General features: G+C 33.8%; 2 protein-coding genes across 13 annotated transcripts in view; one reads left to right on the top strand and one right to left on the bottom strand.

Annotated features, from left to right (window-relative positions):
* Nucleotides 1–22,104, top strand: part of LOC132051511 (pentatricopeptide repeat-containing protein At2g21090-like) — a 64,646-nt gene that overhangs the window by 25,077 nt on the left and 17,465 nt on the right. The gene's annotated exons all lie outside the window — the stretch shown is intronic.
* Nucleotides 1–22,104, bottom strand: part of LOC132051510 (zinc finger CCCH domain-containing protein ZFN-like) — a 72,177-nt gene that overhangs the window by 15,294 nt on the left and 34,779 nt on the right. For 4 of the 12 annotated variants that reach the window (XM_059442634.1, XM_059442622.1, XM_059442629.1 and 1 more), the window contains exons 1-3: nucleotides 8,334–8,489; nucleotides 6,267–6,424; nucleotides 5,079–5,141 (exon numbers count right to left, since the gene is read on the bottom strand). In XM_059442634.1, coding sequence (XP_059298617.1) covers nucleotides 5,079–5,141; nucleotides 6,267–6,424; nucleotides 8,334–8,388 — 276 coding nt within the window. In that variant the 5' untranslated portion in view covers nucleotides 8,389–8,489. Of the gene's footprint in view, nucleotides 1–5,078; nucleotides 5,142–5,689; nucleotides 5,867–6,266; nucleotides 6,664–7,781; nucleotides 7,832–8,333; nucleotides 8,490–22,104 lie in introns of those variants that run through there. The other 8 variants (XM_059442627.1, XM_059442623.1, XM_059442632.1 and 5 more) reach the window with 8 other exon arrangements.

The raw sequence follows: 22,104 nt of genomic DNA on the forward strand, positions 1-22,104 counted from the left end.
ATGATTTGGAATTAGCCGCGGTGATTAATATTTTGAAAATATGGCGGCACTATTTATGTGTAGGCTACGCGGATAATTGTACAGACCGTCATTTTTTTTAGTAAAAAGGAAATGCTATGCATCAAAGGTATAAGAGAGTAAGGAAGGGCCTAAGGGCTATTATGCAGGACGAGCGGAATTTTCATAAGGACACAAACTCAATTGCTGTAGCCTATCGAATGTTTTGATGAAATAATTCGGGGCACGAAGGTCAGAATGAGTAAGGAAGCGTTGACCAGAGAACTTCCGTAAACCCCGAAGCATTAGCGAAAATGGTCCGACTTTGATCGAGATTCTGTAAGCCATACTTCTACACCTCCGATTTTGATGAAGCCCCGTCTATTATGCCTCTGTATTTCTAAATTCGATTACGCTTCTATTTGGTGTACCTTTTGTTCGCCTGACTCTGATTATGAATCTGTTTGATATACCTCTGTACGCCAATTCTGGTTACGAATCTGTTCGACGTGGCTTCGTACGTCTTATTCTGATCACAAATCTGTCTGATATATCCACGTATGTTTGATTTTGATTACGATCTGTTCGATATACTTCTGTACGTTTGGCCCTGGTTATGAATCTGTTTGATATGACGTCAGAGTATGAATTTGTTTGCTATGCTTCTGCACTTCCAAATCCGAATACGTTTTGTCCGATATACTTTTGTACGTCCGACTCTGACAACAAATTTGTCTGGTAACATCCTGTACGTCTGACTCCGATCACGGATCTGTCTGGTCTATTTTTATACGTCTGACTCTGATTATGGACCTATCTGATATAGTCCAGCGCATCTGATACGGATCGTGCGTTTGTCCGATATGCTTTGGTACGTCTGGCTCCGATTTTGAATCTGTTTGAGATAACATTAGATTATGCCTTTGTCTGTCATACTTTTGTACCTTCGATTCTGGATCTGACTCTGTCTGACATCCGTCTGATTTTCTGGTTTTGATAAAGATCTTGTTCGTCACATGTCCTATTTAAAATTATGCAGACCGCTAGACTAATGAAGATTTCGAGCAGTTTTAATGCGGTGCTATTGAAGAATGGTAGGAAGGGCTGGGAAATGAAGGCCCTTACAAGAGCTTTGATTAAATAAAAGTATGTGGTTGGCAAGAGAACCCCCCCCCCCCCCCCGCGAGGAGTTTCCTTTTAGGACCTATAAGACTGATTTAACATTCGAGGACGAATGTTCTAAAGGGGGGGAGAATGTTATATCCCGTGTTTTCGCGTATTTGAAAATTTTAGAATAATTGTGATTTGTATGTTATGAGGCCATATTTTGATTTTAATTAATATGTGTGACATTTATGAGAAACATTGATGTAAGAACATCGGAGAAGGCCAAGGGCAAAATTGGAATTTTGGAAAAAAATTGGGTCATGAATTACCAAGGATGGGCTAAGAAAATGGGCTTGAGAAAATTACAAAAAAAAAAACAAGCAAGCTTGGCCCAACCCATAAGGTGGCCGGCCATGCTTGAAGAAATTAGAACAAAAATGATCCAAGCCCATATATTTTAATCATGTGGGAAATTAATATAAGGACCCTTATCACTTAGAAGTTTCAAGAAATAAAGAAGGAGAGAAACAAAACAAAGAAGAGCAAAGACATGGAAGGCCATTCGGCCATTGAAGAAAGAAAAGAAAAAAAAAAAATTTGCTCTTCAACTTTTGGTCCAAAAATCATAACCTTCTTGAATTCTTGACAAGTTCAAGACGCTCTCCGACGTGATATAATTAGTCTAGCAAGAAAACAACGTTTGCGGCAAGTGGGAAATTGAAGAAAAGGTAAGAATTTTGCTATTTTTTTTTTGTTATGGAAATTGTATGAATGTGATAAGGATTGAGAATAGACGAGAATCCCGTAGTATTAATATGTGTAGAAAACCGTGGGTGTGTGTGTGTGTTTGGTGTTGTAGCCGTGAGCTACATGAAGTGCAAGGCCATGTGAATTTGATTTTGTTAGTTGGCCCGTGGCGTTGTTGTGACCTTTATGACGTAAATGATCGTTTAATAAATTGAATTGGTGTAGGGAAATGATTTCGGACCATTATGGGAAAGTGTATACCTTTGGTATATTTGTGTATGTCATTGTATATCTATGATACTAAGACTTTAAATATGACCTATGGGTGATGTTAATGAATGTGGAGTGAAACGATGAGAGTTAGAACGTTCGTCGTAATCTTAGATGTTTTGAATGAAATATGGAAAGTAATGAACTTTGGGAAAATTTGTATATGGTTTGGAGTATAATTGGGATGTAATTGAATAATTTTGAATGATTGAATGAATACAATAATGTGGACATAGATTTGGAATTTGTGAAGTTTGAATGAAAAGTTGCCAACTTATGTGGCAAGAAAGAACATTGAAGTTAGAATGGTTTGATTATGGTTTATGTTGTTTGATGATGTTTGGGTTGTTGTTGCTGTTGCATTTTGAGCCGAGCTAAGTCTCGGGGATGTTGAATTTATAGGGGAGATCTTTTGCCCAAATTTTTATAGAACAATATTGGCTAAGGTTGGAAATTATGAGTCTCATGAATAGTAACCGGTCAATGTGACCATTTGCAGATTTTTGCGAAACGGGATCGAAGTTTTGATGAGCTCAACAAGCGAGAAAGGTATGTAAGGCTACCCCATTTCTTCTTTTGGCATGTCCTAGGTATACTAGGTTGATATCGAAGCCTCGGGGGCAATTTTGTTCCTTGAAATCCGAAATGAAAATCAAGTACTATTCATTCAATTGAATTGAATTAGAAAACGCATATTTTGTTGGAAAGCGCCCATATGTTCAAAACTTGTATAAATGTAATCGATTTGCTTCAAACCTTCATGTATGGTTACATAGACCCCAAATGTCCGCGATTCGTGTTCGCCACCTCGACTTGACCCGAGGTGGGCCCGCTAACTCCGAGACTCTTTTGTTTGCCCTATTAGTCTCATTTTTATACGATATAAAAGGAGGACTTTTGCTATGAGTTTGAGACTCCGTTTGGTTTGTTCCATAGGTTATTTGAAAGCTTCTGAATATGAACGACACTAAATTTTCTGAAAAATAGTTTATGAAGTATTTTCGAAAGTGTTGTAAATCTGAAAGCTTATATCCTTTGTATATGAATTCCGACAGACCCAATACTTACTCTGAGCCTTTTGATCTTAATGAGTATGGATATGTATTTAATTGCCGAGTTTTGAAATTTAATTGGATATACGCATATGGTTCTATTTTGAATCATAATTACCATTTTGGAAATACCTTCGTGAAATAAACCCGTTTTGATTAATTGTTTGAACTATTTTGACTAAAGAGCCAACATATGATTTCATCAAGTTTGTAAAGGTATTTCGATATATATATTGCATTGTTTGCTCACGACTCCGCTCGTGCCTTATTATGACTTCGTTCACCGGTTCCCGGGCCGGGCAGGTGATCGTGCGCACCATGATAAGTTCGGCGGTATGTTTGTGTTACGGTTCCCGAGACCTCGCCATAGGCGGGTTCCGTTTATGGAGTTATCTTTGATATGGCTTATGATATATGTGATGATGTGATTTGTATGATGATGTGATGTGTTTGGAGATGTACGGAGATTTGAAACCCTTCCGGAGTTATCGTGAGTGGCACCCGGTCGGAGTGGTGACCACGTTCCCGAGCGCTATGCATGATTTTGATTTGCATTATATGTATATGTTTCCGGTACGGATCGATATATTAATTCGGTATTCTCTCTCCTTATACTTTTACTTGACTATGATTTGGATTTACGCGCACTTCATGCTTTACATACTCGGTACACTCTTTCGTATCGACCCCCTTTCTTCGGGGTCGCGCTTCATGCCCGCAGTACGAGAGGTTCGTGATCTACCGGTGTAGCCACACATTCTGCTATTACGGAGCGCTCATTTTGATCCGGAGCCCCGTATGTTGGTACATATCTCTTATGGTATATATGTATTTACGTATATTTGACTATTTGGGGTACGGCGGGGCCCCGTCCCGTCATATGATTTCGTTATGATTTGTAGAGCCGTAGTCATCTGTGTGGGTCGTGGGTCCTATGTATGTTCGATTCGTTTATGGTTTGCATCTTAATGCGGTCCCGTCGGTTATGGTGGCTATAATGGCCCTTGTATTTGTATATGTGCATATATGTCGGCGATGCATATTCCGCCACTCTTTGACTTTGATATGATACTCTGGTGTGCGCGACCGCTTAAGATAGCATGTATTTTCACTTCTGCTAATAACGACAAGTATGATATTTGAACTAAGCGATATTATGATAATTCGATATGAAAGTCTGTTTGGGTGTCCAAATAGGGCGCCAGTCATGGCCCACGGGGCTGGGTCGTGACAACTACTCAGACTGAGATGCTTCATATTTAAAGATAGTGAAGCAGACAAGAAGTCAAACAAAATTTAAAAGGTGAAAAAAGGTCAAATAAAACAGTCAGATTTTCATTTTGCTTCTAACAGTGGGTTTAGCTGTAATTTTTAACATATCCAAGAAGGTGAAAACCCTTCAAAGTCTGAATAAGCATCACATAGTCTGCAAAATTTGCAATCAAGAAACGAGCAGACCAGAGTGTTTTAAAATACTTGATCCAAAGCCTTTTAAAAATAGAAGCTCCGGTCTAATGAAAGAACTTAAATTCTTGAAAATTAAATGACGAAGTAATCCAATCTCGCATCACATGCCTCAACTAGCATATTACAAAGAAATAAACACCTTTAAAGATGCTAAGCACTTGCCAGAAGTATTAATTAAACCACAAATTTGCCAAATAGTGTGACTAGAATCAAGATTCAACTAAAAGTTAGATGGGGACGGCATTTAACATCAAATAATGTATGTTTATTTAAGTACTGCCTTAGTATAGACATGTTCATTGAAGTACTTCTGCTCAGAAGTATCAATTTTCTTTTCAATGATGAGCCGTAAGGGTCAATATTGGTAGACTTCTGTTAATTGCTTTTTGCACTTCCACTACAAGTAGCAGATATAAGACATGGACCTGGCAATCATACCTGGCATTCTAGCTGTCCCACTCTTTCTGGATACTCTCCTCTCATACTTGCTGCAGCAAGGGCCTATATCAAATATTTCTCCACATTCATAAGTTCACGCATATTAACAAAAGGATATATGCAATTCCATAAACATAAATATTGTGAAGTGAAAGTTTGCAGACACTAGTTAAGATAATTACAAGAAGATGACGCTCGCATTTGTACATTTACTATTGAAAAAGAATATGATAGCAACTTGGTATTGCATATCACATCACATAAAGGGAAACTTCCTTTATAACAGAAAAATATACTCCACGAGTAGCAAGTTCAAGGTGCAAATCGTCTGGTGTAGATTTTTTCACTAGCCTTAACTTGTAACATTCGTCCCTCCAGCTTCTCTTTCTCTATAAGTATTTTCGAAAAACCCTTTCTAATGAAAAGCTTGTCATTAACCAAAAGACCTATATACTAGGGACCTTTGCTCCTAAATCCATTATTCAGATAGCTCAAGTTTCAATAACTATAAGAAGAATTTAATAACTGAAACTTAAAAGCACCAAAAGGTTTCCACAAAGAACAACAAGGGAAAGAAAGTGAATCCCCTATAACATGTCCTTTTACATTACCATGTCATGAAACATAAGAGAAGGATAGCAGAACTTTCTTGTAGCTTTTAGAGCTGCAATCTTGGAAGATTGTTCTTTGAATCCCTAAAAATAAAAATATAGGCTGACTTGTTCGCAGTGACTCCATGCTGACCCCTGGCCCCAAAACTTTGTCTTGTTTTAGACTTTCATTTTGACCTATATTTTTGTTGGTTAAGTATTAGCAGCTTCAAATATAAAAAAATTTAAAAAATGCTTATCTCACCAATAACCTGCTACTAATTCAATACACCAAACATAAGATACAAGTCATCCTATCCCACATAAAATACCTCTTAGTAACAAAGGACATCCCTAGTCACATCTTAACAATCCTCTTTGAATAATCAAATAATAATAATCCCATAAAATTATGTCCACAACAAAATGATAAAGACACACAGCAGCTGGTTTTCTCTAAGTGAGAGGCTGACAACAAAATGAGGCATGTCAGCAATATTTCATAGACTATTAAGTGAAATTACCCAAGCCAATACATTTCTTGTCAGTTTAAGTTTTCTCGTATTTTTTCCCCTATTAACAGGTATGCATTCCTTACCAGTTTCCTATTAGGAGGATGGTTGAATCGGCAAGTCAATCCAAATCTGCAGAGACCAGTTCTGATATAATAGGAACAATCTGGTTCACCTTCACGAACAGGATAAGATCCAGACTCCATTGATGCCCTTGATCTCAAATTCATTTGCCACAAAGCGTCTGAAATACCAACAGTATGGAATAATAAATAGTGGTATTTAATGTCGCACTTATCTAAACATCTTATCCTTTACTGCGAATTACACTTCAATTAATGTATTATTCTGTAAGATCTGCATCTTGTTAGATCAGTAATTACACCTCTGACCAGTATTACGAACAAAATAATTTGAATTTCTCCAGTATAGAAATTATCGAAAGCCGGTGCGCCTCAGAATATATCGACAAAATATACACTTCTCCAAAAAACAAAGAAAAAAGAGTTAAAAAATATATAAAACGACAAGACACAAGTCTTGCAAGTGTGCTTGTCATGTCAGTCCTTGACGGTTGATCTAAAACAAGTTACTAGCACTATAGTCACACTTCAACACGTGCTACTTTATTTTAGCCATATCTGAGAGTAATCAATGCTTAAACACAGAGCACAGTGGCAGTTCCCCATGAAGCTTACTTTCATTATCCTACTGACCCAATGTACTACTTGGTCACTCATACTTTGTTCTGGGGAAAAAGAGGCAAGTATCAATACTACCAATGCAAGCAGAAGAAAGGAGGGTTGAATAAGAACTGAAGAATCGTTCCATCTCCCACACACACATACAAATATATATAAGAAGCACACACACGCGTATAATACATACGGGGACGACCGTGGTGTCTGGGCCAATTTGTGCGCACCTCGACTAATTCCACGGGTACCTACTATCTCTCACCGTGTACCGTGTAACTCTATCCACCAAGGTATTTGAACCTGAGACCTTATGATTCTTAACCCAATTCATTGACAACTAAGGCATACCCTTGGGTGCAAACTAGCACAAAGCGCCATAACAACATCCGCTAGAGCATTATGCCAAACGATCCCCAGCACCTTTAGATATGGGAGTCGCCTTCGGCTTGCTATATTCTTTCGCTAGCGCATGTTGGTTACCATAAAGACATTGAGGGATATCACATCGCTAGTTTCGGAGACGTTGTTTCCACTACCATTGGTAACAACTCAAAGTGTCGGAACTACTCGAACGGTGCAAGGCAGGTTTCAGTAATCGCGCCCTTAGTGCTCGCAAAACACCCTTTTGCTTGCGTGAGCAACGGCCCCTAACGGCTAACACTACCCCATAACTTTGTCCTTTAAGGACAAGGCAGGTTGCAAGGAAAATATAGCAAGGATTTGAACCCCTAGTCTCCGGTGATTGCATTCAAGCTTCATCAAGGCGCACCCTTAGGTTTTATATTGTGTACCTCTGCATCTGATCTACTTAGAATATGTATAAACTTGAAAGAGGAGGAAAGAAACAAATCTTTCTTAAAATCTCAATAGACGTCAAAGCAAAAGTAGAATATCCCAATTTACCTTATAAAGACCTTTTTTTTCTGTACCTCCACTTCACATTGATTGATAAGCTGCCGAAAAAAAAGAAAAAAAAAAAAAAAAGGACAGAGCTTTTAATTTATATTCATGTCAAAAACACACCTGAAATATGACTTTTTTGCGAGTTTCACACCTGACCTATCAAATGTTTGCGTTTCCTACCTAAACTATCACCAACTATTTATCAAAACACACCTCGAAACTAACTAGACCAAGTGTATGAATACAATTGCCAAAAGACGTGTGACAGCTTAATTTGCCCAGAAAACTCTGTCCACATGACAGCTGACTCATCAATGTCGAGTTGTGTTTTTGATAACTAGTTGTTGATAGTTCAGGTAGGAAACGCAAACAACTGATAGTTGAGGTAGAAAACTCGCTCTCGCATAAAAATGATAGTTGAGGTGTGTTTTTGACCATTATCTAATTTATATTACACCAGTGGCATAAAGTATAACAGTTGCAGTGATCATCCCGAATTAACAGAATTGAAGTATGTAGGTGTAGGAGAAAGAAAGAAAGGGAAGGAGGAACCTTGGTGGATAGACGGTGACAAAGAGGGAGGCCGTTGGGACACAGAAATTTCCATAATGACGATGATTCTGCCATCAGCAGTAGCACCGGGCCGTGAAGCTAAGGAATTTTGCCGTAATTTCCATTGATTCTGAGCTCCTTACCCTGTCATACCACTCCCTCTCTCTCTCTCTCTGATCAAAATGCAACAGGCAAGAGAGAGAGAGAGAGAATGGAGACAAATTGAGAAGAAAAAAAGATGAAAGTGAAGAAGGAGAATGGAGAGGTGCAACTCTCCTCTCCACACAAAAACAAAGAGGCTTGTTGTAGAAAGAGAGAGGGAGGGAACAAAAACCAACCGTCCAGTCACAAAGAAGCTCGCGTCGCGTTTCATCGACAATTGTACCTTGAAAGTCCTACTTTCTCCTTTTCCCTATACACTCCACTCTGGAAACCGCATCCACAGAAATATCCCATCTTTCTCGCTTCTTTAAAAGTCAAGATTTCTCTTTGTCCCATACCCACGTACACACCCCGCACTTCTCCATCTCCATTCGGCTCCCAATACCCACATCCACAGAATTTACATCTTTTTCCTTTCGTAAAATATACTCCCATATTAGTCACTCATGTTTTTATTTTGCGATGCGATATTAGTAACTAAAAGGTAATTCAACTAAAGTGTCTCTATTTATTCTTTGATTTCAATTTGATGCTATTTTTTTCACCACATTATTCTCTTTTCATATTTATTGACTAAGGGTAAATATACTTAACTATATCTTGATTTTCTAAAATGATAATTATTTTAGACCATCTATTTTTAGTAAGAACGACAAGTAAAATAGACCGGAGGGAGTACTTAATTTAAAAGTCAAGTTTTCCTTAGTATACTTAATTTAAAAGTCAAGTTTTCCTTAGTAAAATAGAGTATGTTACGTGTCACATTTTTTTATGACATTCTTATTATTTAAAAGGGATAAGGCACCGGAACACACATAAATTATGGTGAAACTGTCAATTACACACTTAAACTATATGGGAGTTCTATTACACTCTGAGCTTATTTTTTTCATATTTTTTGTTTCAGCATCTCTTTAAACATAGCATGTGAATACAGACATCCATACTAGACCAAAAAAGAGGGGTCTTAATGTCTTATATCATTTGATTCTTTCACACACAAATCTCTAGGACCTCATCGTCTCTTAAGTCTCAACCCTTTTATGGGTGGTTGGATTTTCACTTTATTATCTGTAGTACATACTTTAATGGAGCATGAATTTTTCGGTCTTTTTTATAGTTGAAAATGTTCTTTGCATCTAATATACATGAGGCTCGTGAACTTTTCTCATTTGTTTCAATATGTTCTATGCAGAATTCTTAGGATTGACTTTATACTTTATGCAAAATCATTGATTAGCTAGCTTAAAGAGATAAAACAAAAAATACGAAGAAGAAAAAAAAGTTCAGGGTGAAATAATATAAAAAAATAAGTTTAGGGGTAAATAATACGGAAAAAAAAAGTTCAAGAGGTGATAGGACTCCCTCATAATTTAGGTGTGTAATTGACAATCTCACCATAGTTTAGATGTGTTTCTATGCCTTATCCGTATTTAAAAACAAAATTATTTTCTAATTAATCAAAATGATACATAAAGTTAGAAAAAACTGGTATTTAGTTGCTGAATAGATTGATATATTGAAAAAAAATCGTGACAATGCTTAAATTGTCATATTCTTTCGTACAATAATTAGCTACTTTTAATAAAATTATGATATCCAATTAGAAGTTTTAAACATAAAAATTCTCTCTCTATGACACATGGAATATTAGACTAAGTTCTCTATGTAGTACAAAATGTAACTAGTTCAAGATTGACTTAAAACAGTGTCACTATTTAGGAAGATCACCTGAAATGCTATTCTCAATATTTTATGCTTTGCATTGAAAGTGGGGTTGTGCAGATTTTGGGTTAAATTAATAATTTGAATCGAAAAATGTTATTGATTACTGATATTGAGTTATTAGTTTAACGATTCAAAAATTATTTAGTGTTATTTGATTATCGGGTTATCGGTTTGGAATTCTATGTGTCTAGTATTCTAAATAGTTTAATCGATAACCGAATAAACTTTATAGATAACATATTTACCCTTATTTATATAAAACAACTTTAGGGCTTTAGAAACCCTAACTTAGTCTGGTAAGCTTTCACTTTCTCGATTTCTTAGTCACAAAAATTTGAGTTTTGACTTAAAATGTACCACGGGAATCTTTTTTGTTTTTCTTTATTGCAATTTAGTGGCCCATTTGTCTAAATCATATCAGTTAAATCGATAACCAACATTAAAGAATGATAACCGATTAATCGATAATTGATAATCGATATCATATTAGTATAGATTATTGATTTAGCATGTTTACAAATCAAATAACCAATAAATCGAGCTAACAACATTCAAAATAACCGACCCATAAGCAACCCTAATTGAAAGTGGAAAAGAAAGAAAATGAAATGAAAAATGGACAACTTTAAGTAGGCGTGTTGTAATGGCCGTCTCAAATTCAAGGGCCTTAATGAGAACCTGAAGACCCTCTACCCCATAGGCGAACCTTGTACCTTCTCAACATAACTCATTCTCATATCAAAAGAGAAAATGAAATATGACTAAGGAAATATAATAAAACTCTCATAAATAGCGAAAATAAAACAATACAAGTCTAAAATGATATCCGAATTCCAATTCCAATATACAGTCAAGCAGTACTTATACATTTTTTGGCTTGTGGGCCGAAAAAGCAACATAAGATAAACAGTTTAAAGTGTCGCCACAACTAATATGGCTGGCTCACCTCTGTTGAAGTCTGAAATTGCATCAAACGGATCAAACACGACCAAAAGTTACACTAGTGAAAAGATCTGCATAAAGCAGGAAATTAAAAGGTGAGCCTAAGCCAGCAAAATCACGGACCCGCCTCAACACCATATCCCATAGAGTAAGTCTCTAGAAATATTATGCATGCCATAAATATGGTATAACATATAATGTAAGTTTACTAACGTGTAGAAATGAATCACAACAAATATGCTGTGACGACCCTCTTGGTCGTTACGGAAAATCTAGGATCACCGTACCAAATAGAACCCTTCCAAGGGTAGAACGAGCTAATAGAAACCCAATTGTAGAAGTCTAAGAACTGGAAACTTGACTTGCTTGTGATTATTGTTTGATTGCAGTGAGTCCATTGGGGGGTGACATAGGAAATTAGACCTCCGTTGGGGATTCCGAGGCCACGGGTGAGTCCGTAGGGTGTTTTTACATTAATGTGCTTGTTTTGTCTGTGTTTGTGAGGACTCTGATGAAGTGTAGTGTGGTAGAGTGAAAAACTTTGGAAATTAGCGAGCTCGGCTTCGTCAACCGTGTGATTGCGGCGGACGATGTGCTGCAGCTGCGGGGGTCTATAAGCGACGGACCTTTCGCCACGGCGGACAGATAGGAAATGGGGATGTCCGCCGTAAGCGGACAACTGGACGGTATGGCGCTTGCGCTATAGCGGGTACATGTCTTGTACGGTGGAGGTAAGCATTTAGTGAAGGTCCGCTACAGCGGGCTCTTGCCCTCTATAGCGAAACTGCTGCAGCGACAAAATGACCGCCGTAACGGTCGACGGGGATAGAATTCCGATTTTTAAATGTTCTGAATTCTTTATTCATAAAACTCCAAAATGGTTCCCAAGGAGCACCTAGGGAGAAATTCTAAGGCTAGGGCAAGATTATTCTTGAGAGGTAAGTCTCAACCATTCATCCCTTTATTACGCTTTCATCTCTAAGATTATCATCATTCTAATGGGTCTACAATGGTGAATTGAGACTAGAAACCCTAGAACTTAATAGACCGTTAATAGTTGGTGGGTTATGAATATTATTGTGTAATTATCATCTAAGGCTTGGGTTATCACTTTCTAATCAAGAATTGAACCGTTAGAGACATGAACTAACTGAATTGAGACTTAGGGTTTCATAAAGTTGGTAGCTTGACCATGGAAACTGCTTATAATTGAGAACTTGATTGAATAACCTCATAAATTGATAGTTTATGGTTGCTAAGGCCAATGTTAGGATGATTTACACTTAGTAAGCATTCACCCATTAGAAGGGCGTAAAGTGGAAGGATGTTCATTGAATTGATATTGTTGACTAGAGTGATTGTGACTTATTTAGCATCTTAATTGCTAGACTTTGAGCGTTCAGAGGCATTGCGGAAGGGAAAGGCTATAGCGGAGTGATTCGCATTGCTCCAGATCTGCAGTTGAGGTAGGTTACGGTCTACTTGAGTTAGACTTTGATTAGTTGATTGTATGCGTTATGAGATTGATAGGAGAAAGCATGTCTAGTCTTCGGGCATAATGTGTGGTTGGAATTCCTATGTGCTATTGATTGAGTCATTATGTGGGCTTAATGCCATTATTCGATGTGTTGTGATCTATATTTTGATGACAATTGTGGTGAGAAATTAATAATGACCTTCTTGATGAAATTGAGATGCTACTTGATAATCGATCATTAAAATTGATGTGACAATAAATGTATGTATATATATATATATGGAAAGGCACATTTGACAGGGGGTGAGGATGTGACCTAGATATGAAAAGGCACATTTGGTAGGGTGAGGATGTGACCTAGATTATCGGCTCGTGGTCCAAGGTTCGTTCTGGAACGAGTGGTACATGGACACCATGGGTCCCCTGCAGGTCATAGTTATTGGGCAAAGACACCAATTAGCATGCATGTATATGAGTGATCAGTGGCTGAGTAAGTGAGAATGTTGTTGGGAAGTGTATTTCATTGTTTGTTTCCGTTGATTTGATTGTCAGTATCATTGGTTTACTTGATTTGTTAATATCATTGGTTGATTTGTTGTACGCTATCTGATTTTATGTTGTTGACTGATCTGTCTATTTTATTGATTTTGTGATTCATGCATGATACTAATCTTAGTCGGCCTATGATATCTACCGGTACATAGTGTTTGTACTGATACTACTTTCTTTGGATTCTTTGAGTGCGGTTGTGATCGAGTACTACTTGACCTCACATTTAGTTTGAGGCCACTTGCTGACAGATTAAGGGTGAGCATCTATCCATGCCAGGCCGCCCGAAAATCTTCCTTTATCTAATGTCTATTTCCATTCCATACATTGATGTTTATTTATTTCATACAGTATGAATTCCTTAGATATGTTTTGGATTAGAGTCCTTGTACGGTGACTTTCAGATTTTGGGGTTGTAATAGTTAGGACTTCCGCATTTACATTATTGTTTTATGGCATGGCTCCTTTTGATTAATCTTGCATTTAATTTGTTGTGAACTGAATGAATTGGCCAAATAAAAATGGACTTTGAGCGAGTAGATGGTTAGGCGTATTGGTTCGCCCACTAGGAGTTAGTGTGGATGCCAGTCATGGCGGGTTGGGTCGTGACATATACATTATCAACTTAATTGAATTTCATAATAACATCTATGCGTTTCAATAGATATTCAGATTGATATACCTTATACTGTTTCTCGTCATTATTTGTTTAGATTATATTATCTGCACATGTTGATACAGTAGGTATTCTGAAACCAACCCTCTCTAATCATTTGTTGGGGTCGATCGATGATACTTATTGGGTACACGTGATTTTTAGGTACTAAACTTCCTGTATTTTTTGTGCAGATACTGATTTGTGCGCCAACGGAGTTCATGAAAGAGCGTAAGAGTTTGAATTAGTGACTTCAGGTGAGCTGCTTGACTAATCCGCAACACCGTGGATTCTTTCCTATTTTATTTACTACAATTCTATTTTTCAGACAGGACATACAATTTGAGATTTATGTACTGACTCTGTTGTAGAAGCTCATAGTTCATGCCGTCACTTCTTGGGGTTACTTATGTATTTGCGCACTTTGGACTTCATGGCTTCATTTATGACTGAGTTACTATTTTAAAAAGCTTATTACTTTTTCTTAATAATTGAAATGAAATTTATGTTGTGTTGTTGGTTCGCGTATCAGGTTGGGATTAAGTGTCATTGCGACTTAGGGAAAGTGGGCCGTGATAAAGTGGTATTAAAATGGTAAACTTACAGATATAACTACCTTATATGAGGCTCTTACTATACGTAGCTACCATTTGCCAAATTACAATTCCTAGCTAATGTATTTGACTTGGCCAAATACACTCATCTCATATGTATTTGGCTCATATGTACTTGACTTGGCCAAATATACTATTTGGCTATGAGATACAATAAGAGTCAAATACATATGACGAAAAATACACTCAAATACAAAGAGAAGAAGCTAGGAAAAATATATAAGAAAAGTAATATTGTTAGCTAGGTTCGAACCTGGGTGGGAAGGGGCAAGCCACGCCCAATAACCACTTCATCCACTCCACCTTAATGATACATGTGACGAAATATATTTAAATACACTCAAAATATAAGGAGAAGAAGCTAGAAAAAATATATAAGAAAAGTCATGTCGTTGGCTGGGTTCGAACCTAGGTTAAACCACTCCAACTTGATATATTTTGATATAGCTACGAATGGTAATTTACAAAATCATTATAGCTACTAAATATAAATAAATTAAAAGGTAGTTATTATCAATAATTACCTCTTAGAAGAAGTTACATCAAGTAAAAATTCCTATTAAAATTCTAGATTTACGGGTCTTATGAGTTATGAGCAATATTAAGCAGAGCCTTGCGGATCAGTACAAAAACATCTGTGTACTTAGGGGATATAAGATTGAGGTCACAAGCAACACAATTATTTTAAACTTGATTGATCTTTGGATAGTGTAAATGTAATAAAAATAACGTAATGACAACTGAGAAGTAAATAATCATATGGAAATAACAAAGCGAGAAAGAGATATGTAGAGATTCTTATTGATTATTCTAGTTCGATTGATAAAGAGCAACGCTATGTTATATGATGAAGAACAATGATTTTGCTAGAATTGTAATAGACAGTATATTCAGTTAGGTACAACGATGGGGATATGAGTCTATTTATAAGGTAAGGTAAATGTAACGAATCTTGAGGATCACGCTTGTTACAATCGTTACAAGGAAAAAATTATGGGCATTAAATGTGATCCCAAATATCTGGATATTTGGCCATTGTTGAGACACAACTGGTCCATGGTGGTTCGGGTATTACGATCCTCCAGATGTATCCTTTCGGAGCATGGTTGTTTGGCGTGTGCGTATTGATCCGGGACTATTTTTAGATATTGGACGGTTCTTTGGTTTCTTTGTCCAGTTGACATTGATTTGCTCGGGGTTGATTGCTGTCTTTTCTGCGCTTGTCACACGTGGCTGGTCAAATAATCTTCGGTCTGGTATACTTTTACCAATATAGAAAGTAATATAAGTCTATCACATAACATTTGCCTAATATTAACATGAAATGTATTTTAATACTCCCTTTATCCCAAATTTTATGTGGCACAATTCGAATTTTGAGAGTGAAACAATTTGATTTTGATTGTAAATTCGGGCATAAAATCTTTTAATTTTTTGAAATAAAATTTACATATATAGAAATTACATAAAAAGTACTATAAGTCACTAGAATTGACAGTTCAAAATATTTAAAAAATATATAAAAAAAATTACGATTAAAGAAAGACATGTTTGAATTTCGAAATGCAAATGTACCACATAAATAGGGACTGAAGTAGTATAGTTTAATGATATTTCATGTCTGCCAAATTTTTAGAATAATATTTTCCCAAATAATTTACGTTCAACAAATATGGTCAAATAAATAGCACTCCTCCGTCCAAACTTAAACTTATGAAGGTGTTTAATTGAGTATGAAGTTTAAAATGAAAGTAAGATTTTTGAAACTTGTAGTGCAGCATAAGTCATAGATATTTGTATGGCTACAAAATTACCTTATTAAAGTCTAATGGTAAGTTTAAAGTTAAATTATTACCAAATATAAAAAGGTATCATTTTCTTGCAATTGACAAAAAAGGAAAAGAATGTCTCATAAATAGGAATGAGGATGTATACTGGATGCAATGATTGTTTCGAAAATTAGTACTCCCACCATTTCATAATAAGTGGTTTTTTTTTGGATAAATATATTTGGCACAACCACAAATGGCACAACTCCACCTTTTTAGGGGTATTAATGTAATTCTACATGGGCTTTGAGGGTGTACCAGTAAATTTCTCTTTTTTCTATTCCATTGATACCCTTCCTGAAAAGTTAGAGGAAAAAGTCAAAATAATTCAAATTTTACTCTCTCTTTCTTCAAGAACATAATTACCCTTTTCTTCCCAATAATATTCAACGAGAAAAAACGTGCAATAAACCTATTCCAAATCCATAAACAATACTAGTGAGACTTCTCTTTTTCTTTCTGTAGGTTTGAAAAATAGTCAATGAACATGAACTCAATTTAAATCTATACGTACTCTCTGCACTACTACACTTCATTAAAGCTTAATGAAAGCGAGATTAAAAAAAAGTACATATTTGCATGCCTTTTTTTTTTTTTTTTTTAAATACAACTCCAAAAATATCTTCATTGGATAAATCAGATAATTATCATATGCAACATATTGTTGACATGTTGAAAAAATTCAAGCTCAATCTAATGGCTAAGGAATTTTTTCTTCCTTCTTATAATAATCATGGTGGTAATCAGATGGTTCTCACTAACTTTGTCTTTTAGGTTAATAAATTCGATGGTTTTCAATATAACAGAAGGGTATAGATTTCATTTTTTTTTTTTGCTCTGATTAAAATTCTTTGTTATTATTATTATTTTTTTTTTTTTTGGAAATTGATGTTTTTGCCTGTTTTGTTTTATGGGTCGATTCAAAATTGAATTAGTGCAAATTAACTAAGATTAGATTAGGATTGAGTAAAAAAAAAAAATTGCTAAGTGTTGATTTAATTTCCTCTATTTAAAAAAAAAATGTATGTAACAAGTAGTCAACACTATAATTGAGACGAAAAAATGAATCAACTAGAACATAATCTAAACGTTCTCTTCTCTCTCTACACAGAGGCTTGAGGGCGTAGCCGTTACTGCCACAGCTAGTTGACTTTAACTGAAACATTGAATTATCGCAATTTATTTAAGATTAGATATAATTGAGTAATAATTAGCAAGTTTTGATTTAATTCAATAACTTTTTTAAACAAAAAAAAATAGTGGATGTAACAAGTGTTCAACACTATGATTGGCTTTCATTGAAATATAAGATTGATTCCATTTAGCTAAGTACTATTATATAAGATTACGTAAAACAAGTTGATAACTATTGATTCAATTTCATCAATTTTAAAAAAAATGGATGTAAGAGTTTGTCAACACTATGGTTGACTTTAATTGAAACACTAAATTATCTCAACTTAGCTAAGTATTAGATAGAATTAAGTAGCAATTACTAAATTTAGATCTAATTTAATCAATAAAACAGTGGATGTAACAAGTACTCAACACTATGATTGACTTTGATTGAAATATTGAATTGCTTCAATTCACCTAAGTATTATACAAGATTGAGCAACAATTAGCAGCTTTTGATTTAATTCTATCAATTTTAAAAGAAAAAAATATATGTAATTAGTAGTTAGTACTATGGTTGACTTTAATTGAAACATTGAATTATCTCGATTAGTTAAGTATTAAATGAAAAAAAGTAACAATGAGAAACTTTAGATCTAATTCAATTAATTTTTTTTTTTTTTTTTAAAAAGAGTGGATGTAACAAGTAGTCAACACTACAGTTGACTTTAATTGAAACAATGAATTATCTCAATTTAGCTGAGTATTAGATAGAATTGAGTAACAATTAGTAAGTTTATATCTAATTCAATCAATAAAACTGTGGATGTAACAAGTAGTCAATAGTACTATTAACTTTAATTGAAATATTGAATTGCTTCAATTTTAGATAAGTATTATATAGGATTGAATAACAATTAGCAACTTTTGATTTAATTCAATCATTTTTTTTAAAGTAGATGTCGCAAGTAGTCAATACTATGGTTGACTTTAATTGAAACATGGAACTATCTCAATTAGTTAAGTATTAAATAGAATTGAATAGCAATTAGCAAGTTTAGATCTAATTCAATCAATTTAAACAAAAAGAAAGGATGTAACAAGTAGTCAATACTATGGTCTACTTTCATTGAAACATTGAATTCTTTCAATTTAGCTAAATATTATATAGGATTGAATAACAATTTGCAACTTCTGATTTAATTCAATCAATTTTTTTATAAAAATATATGTAACAAATAGTCAATACTATAGTTGACTTTAATTGAAACATTGAATTATCTCAATTAGATAAGTATACAATAGAATTGAGTAACAATGACCAAGTTTAGATCTAATTCAATCAATTTAAACAAAAAAAATGTAAATGTAACAAGTAGTCACCACTAGGGTTGATTTTAATTGAAACATTAAATTCCTTCAATTTAGCTAAGCATTATATAGGATTGAGTAACAATTAGCAACTCTTGATTTAATTCAATCAAATTTTTTTTTTTAATAAAAACGTAGACGCAACAAGTAGTCAATATTCCTTCAATTTAGCTAAGCATTATATAGGATTGAGTAACAATTAGCAACTCTTAATTTAATTCAATCAATTTTTTTTAATAAAAACGTAGACGCAACAAGTAGTCTATATGGTTGACTTTAATTGAAAAATTGAATTATCTCAATTAGTCAAGTATTAAATAAAATTGAGTAACAATTGACAAGTTTTGATCTAATTTAATCACTCTAAACAAAAATAACGAATGTAACAAGTAGTCAACACTATGATTAACTTTAATTAAAACATAAAAATTATCTCAATTTAACTAAGTATTCGATAGAATTGATTAGCAATTAGTAAGTTTAGATCTAATTCAATCAATAAAATGGTGGATGTAACAAGTAGTCAACACTATAGTTGACTTTAATTGAAACATTGAATTGCTTCAATTTAGCTAAGTACAGGATTGAGTAACAATTAGCAACTTTTGATTTAATTCAATCAATAAAAAAAAAAAAGTAGATGTAACAAGTAGTAAATAGTATCGTTGACTTTAATTGAAATATGAATTATCTCAATTAGTTAACTATTAAATAGAATTGAGTGACAATTAGCAAGTTCATATCTAATTCATTCAATTTAAACAAAAATAGTGGATGTTACGTGAGTTAACACTATGATAATGGTTGACTTTGATTGAAATATTTAATTATCTCAATTTAAAAAGTATTAGATATGATTGAGTAACAATTAACAAGTTTTGATTTAAGTCAATTATTTTTTTAAAATATGGATGTAATAAGTAGTCAATACTATGGTTGACTTTAATTGCAATATTAAATTATCTCAGTTTAGTTAAGCATTAGATATGATTGAATAACAATTAGCAAGTTTTGATTTAATTCAATTTTTTTTAAAAGAAAATAGACGATGTAACAAGTGGTGTCTCTTCGTAGCATTCAATAAAACTGAAACGATACAAAGAGACGTAACAAGTAATCAACACTATTTTGACTTTGATTGAAGTTGAATTATCTCAATTTAGCTAAGCATCAACCATTATTAAGTTAAAGTTTTCCCAAGTGTTGATTCAATTCAATCATTTTTAAAAAAATAAGTGGATATAACAAGTAGTCAAAACACTATGATTGACTTTAATTGAAATGTTGAATTATCTTAGTTTTCTAAGAGTTAGATAAATTTGAGTACCAATTAGCAAGTTTTGATTTAATTTCATCATTATTTTTTAAAAAAGGATGTAACAAGCAGTCAACACTATGGTTGATTCTAATTGAAATATTAAATTATCTCAAATTACCTAAGTATTAGATATGATTGAGTAAAAATTATCGGCTTTTAATTTAATTCAATCAACTTTTAAAAAAATAATAATGGATGTAACAAGTAGTTGACATGGTGATTGGCTTTAATTAACACATTGAATTATCTCAATTTGTTAAGCATTAGATCGAATAAATATTTTGTAAGTGTTGATTTAATTAAATTAATTTAAGAAAATTAAAAAAAATAGTAATGTAACAATTGGTCAACACCGAGTTGACTTTAATGGAAACATTGAATTATCTCAATTTAGCTAAGTATTAGATAGAATTGAATAACAATTAGCAAATTTCGATTTACTTCAATCATTTTTTTTTAAATAGCAGGTTTAACAAGTAGTCACACTATTGTTGTAGGGATCTAGTAGCTCAGTTGGTTGGCTACTCTCACCTTGTTGGTGAGGATTCGAATCCCCACATTGTAATCCCCTTCCTCATTTTTCCTTCCCCTACCCCCTATGTAATAAAAATAATTTTTTAAAAAAAGTCACACTATTGTTGACTTTGAATTAAAGATTTATTTTAGCAAGAATTTAGATAAGTATTAGATATAATTGAGGAACAATTAGCAAGTTTCAATTTAATTCAATCAATTTTAGAAAAAAAAAAAAAAAGAAGACAAAAACTGGATGAAACAAACAATCAACGCTATGATTGACTGTAATTGAAATGTTGAATTACTTCAATTCAGCTAAATATTATATAAGATTGAGTAAATATTTTTACTAAATTTTGATTCAATTCAATCATTTTTTTTTATGTAAAATAAATGCAATTTTGTAAAAAAATTAGACAATTTTTGTACGTAATTTAGGACTTTTTTAATATTGTTTAAAACTATATTTATAGGGTACATTAACTTGTAGTTTGTATTGATAGACCGTATATATAGGTTGACCAAATAACTAAATTAGCTGTATGTATATTTTTTTTTATATTTTTTTTAAAAACATTTTTAAACAAACCACTAAGTAGACTTAGTGGATATTTTATTAGGAAACCAAACAAAAAGAAACGTAAAACAAAAGAATCTTAAAACAACAAACAAAAACAAATGTCAGCTAAGAAGCCTACCAAAAAAGCTTTCTAGGTCCATGCTATGTATGTATATATTATAGTATAAAAATATTAGAGGGAGATAAATTTATGAGTTCTAGGTATTGGAAGAATGAAAAGCTTAAGCATGCTATGTGTAATAATTGCTTTGTCTTGAAGGAAACAATTTGGAGGGAAATACCATTTATTGGAGCCAAATCTTCATTAAAGGTAATTAGGACTTTTTAATAAGATTGTGCCAAGTTGTGCCATTTTGAGTTATGCCAAATAGCAGCACCTCTTATAAAACTACCCTTAACCTTAACCACTTGGACACACCTCTTAAGAAAACTACTCACTCCTAGAAAGTAATAAGTGTTTTTACTGACTTACCCTTAATCAAATGTCTTGAAAAGAAATGGTCCATCCATTTCTATATACAGTAATTGAATTTTTAGGGTGCGACACACCCCTCAAGAAATCTAATTAATATCATTAATGAAGTGATTATTTGACTAAATTACCCTACGTCTTTCTCCAAACTTTTCTTAAAAATTGAAATAGTGAGTGTTGGGATATGAACATCAAAAAGAGGGGTAACTTTGAAAAAATCTAATTAATAACATCTTGAATTTCAAACAATTCACTTATTTTGGACCAAAGAAGAAGTCTAAAATATTTACTTTATTTTGAAATGGAGGGAGTAGCTCTTTAATGCTTTCTTGGTTATGTAAAATTCCACTCATTTATATAAGGGTAAACTTAAAAAAAAATTAATGCCTTTTTAGTTATGCAAAACACCACTTATTTTGAAATAAAATGAAAAGATGAAATA

The sequence above is a fragment of the Lycium ferocissimum genome, chromosome 4 (assembly GCF_029784015.1).
Source record: "Lycium ferocissimum isolate CSIRO_LF1 chromosome 4, AGI_CSIRO_Lferr_CH_V1, whole genome shotgun sequence".
Classification (NCBI taxonomy): Eukaryota; Viridiplantae; Streptophyta; class Magnoliopsida; order Solanales; family Solanaceae; genus Lycium; species Lycium ferocissimum.